The 2,733-nt window shown below is 61.8% G+C and overlaps 1 protein-coding gene across 1 annotated transcript; it reads left to right on the top strand.

The window, feature by feature from the left end:
• Positions 1-508: 508 nt before the first annotated feature.
• Positions 509-2,369, top strand: Paqr9 (progestin and adipoQ receptor family member 9). Its single transcript, XM_026385015.2, has 2 exons — positions 509-636; positions 1,025-2,369. The coding sequence occupies exons 1-2, from the start codon at positions 634-636 to the stop codon at positions 2,312-2,314; spliced, it is 1,293 nt and encodes a 430-aa protein (XP_026240800.1). The 5' UTR covers positions 509-633; the 3' UTR covers positions 2,315-2,369.
• The last annotated feature ends 364 nt before the right edge of the window (positions 2,370-2,733 follow it).

Raw genomic sequence — 2,733 nt, 5'->3', positions numbered from 1 at the left:
GGACTCGGGGCTCCAAACAAGAATCCTAGTTACAGACGCAAGAAGATGGGTGAGCTGTGGCTCCAATGGCTGGTGAGCACAAGCGGAGGGTAGTTTGGGGACGGTTCCTCTGGACAGGACAAGGGTGAGGGAAATAGGAGGATAATGACGCACCTGAATAAGTCCGCTAGGGGAAAGGGGATAAATATAAGGCTCGGTGTAGTGCTTGGAGTGAAAGGCCGACACGCATGCACGCAAGGATGAGCGAGGGGCAGGGAGAGAGAAGCAGCACCAGGTATCTGACAATGACAAGGCTCGGATCCGGACCCGGTAGCAGAGCCCCCGCCCCGCGTCCCCGATCTCTGCAGTGTCCCCTCGCGGGCCACCTCCGGAGATGACTGTCAGCGCATCTCGCATCTCTGCGCCCCGCGCGGGCCCGGGCGCGCCTTCCCTCCCCTCCCCCGCGGCCGCAGCTCCCCGCCCCCTGAGAACGCGGCTCCCCAGTGTCCTCTAGAACGCCCGCGTGGCTGTCGGGTTTCGAATCCCAGAGCCGACCCTCACCCCCGGCCGGAGCGGCTGAGCCGCCGGCCAGCCTTTGCCCCTCGCATCAATCATTAACGGGTCGGCCTGGGCTGCGGAGGCCCGAGAAGGGGGATGGTACGGAACTCGAGACTGGGGACAACTCTATCCCCCGCGGCGGCCGCGAAACCCTAGCCGGGGAGGCCCCCGCCCTTCCTCAGTGCGCCCTCCCTCCTTCCCTCCCTCCCTCCAGCGCCTCGGCTCTCACATCCCCGCCTCTCGCTCCGGGGGCGGCGGCAGAAGCGCCCGCACCGCGCGATGCCCAGTCACCGCAGCAGCGCCGCCGCCGCAGTCCGCCGCGCCGCCGCCGCCGCCGCCGCCGCCGCCGCTGCCGCAGCGCGGGCGGCCGCACGCGGGTAGCAGGGAGCTCGGCGAGGGGGCCGCCGAGCCTCGTGCGCTCCTGCCTGTCGCCGCGCTGCCTACTGATTGTTTTGTGATTTTATTTATTTATTTTTTTTTTATTTAGGAGCAGCTACGAGGAGGCTCGGGTCTGGTCTTGAACCTGCAGCGACGCCCCCGGAGCAGGCACAAAGGCCCCGACGGCGACCGGCCGGGGCTGCCTAGCGCGCGGGAGCCGGCGCCAGAGATCGCCTGCGTGCGCCCTAGTGGAGCCCCGAGCACCATGCCGCGGCGCCTGCAGCCCCGGGTCACGGGCACAAAGGGCCCTCCCGCCACGGCTGCCGCAGCTTCGGGGGCCAACCGGCATTCTCTTCCCGCAGCCTCCGGGGACCTCCCAGCGTCTGCCAAGCAGTTACTGCGTTGGGACGAGGTCCCCGACGACTTCGTGGAGTGCTTCATCCTGTCGGGCTACCGGCGCCTGCCATGCACGGCGCAGGAGTGTCTGGCCTCGGTGCTGAAGCCTACCAATGAGACGCTCAACTTCTGGACGCACTTCATCCCGCTGCTGCTGTTCTTGAGCAAGTTCTGTCGCCTATTCTTCCTGAGCGGCCGCGATGTACCCTTCCACCACCCGTGGCTGCTGCCCCTGTGGTGCTATGCGTCGGGTGTTCTGCTGACCTTCGCCATGAGCTGCACGGCGCACGTGTTCAGCTGCCTGTCGCTGCGCCTGCGCGCCGCCTTCTTCTACCTGGACTACGCATCCATCAGCTACTATGGTTTCGGCAGCACAGTGGCCTACTACTACTATCTGCTGCCAGGCCTGAGCTTGCTGGACGCCAGAGTCATGACCCCGTATGTACAGCAGCGCCTCGGCTGGCACGTGGACTGCACACGCCTCATTGCCGTCTATCGTGCGCTGGTGCTGCCGGTGGCCTTCGTGCTGGCTGTGGCATGCACGGTGGCCTGCTGCAAAAGCCGCACCGACTGGTGCGCCTATCCGTTTGCCTTGCGCACCTTCGTCTTCATCATGCCGCTCAGCATGGCCTGCCCCATTATGCTGGAGAGCTGGCTCTTCGACCTGCGTGGCGAGAACCCAACGCTCTTCGTGCACTTCTACCGTCGCTACTTCTGGCTGGTGGTGGCCGCCTTCTTCAACGTGAGCAAGATCCCCGAGCGCATCCAGCCAGGCCTCTTCGACATCATCGGCCACAGCCACCAGCTCTTCCACATCTTCACCTTCCTCAGTATCTATGACCAGGTGTACTACGTGGAGGAGGGCCTGCGCCAGTTCCTCCAGGCCCCACCTGCTGCGCCCACCTTCTCGGGCACCGTTGGCTACATGCTGCTGTTGGTGGTTTGCTTAGGGTTGGTCATCAGGAAGTTCCTAAACAACCCCGAATTCTACAGTAAAAAGTGAGCCTCCGCCATGGAGGAGGCTACTGGTTTGCCCGCCTGTTTGTTTGGAATTTATGTTGTTGGTTTGTTTTCAAGTTTTCTTGTGTTTCCTTCTTTGCTCAAGGAGGGTGCTGCAAAACCACAAGGGAAAGGTCCACTGCTGCTAGGGGATCCTAGCCCACTTGGGGCTGAGGAAGAGAAAGAGAGAGGGATCAAATAGGAGGCAGAGGGCCACAATAGTTCTTGCCCTTGGAAAAAAAAGTCAGGTGGTGTCTTTGACATCTGGAGATTTTGCAAACACAGAGAATAAAATCCCAAATAAAACCCCAGTTTGCTTTTCCAGTTGTCTTCTGTGTCAGTGGTGATAACAAGAAGCCCTTGTGAGGTCAGGTATGCAATAAGGAGGATAAATAGACAGAATCCCTGGGTACTTCCATTTTA

Source organism: Urocitellus parryii, chromosome 2 (assembly GCF_045843805.1).
Source record: "Urocitellus parryii isolate mUroPar1 chromosome 2, mUroPar1.hap1, whole genome shotgun sequence".
Classification (NCBI taxonomy): domain Eukaryota; kingdom Metazoa; phylum Chordata; class Mammalia; order Rodentia; family Sciuridae; genus Urocitellus; species Urocitellus parryii.
The sequence above is the reverse complement of the archived record's forward strand: the minus strand, read 5'-3'. Positions and strand labels throughout refer to the sequence as shown.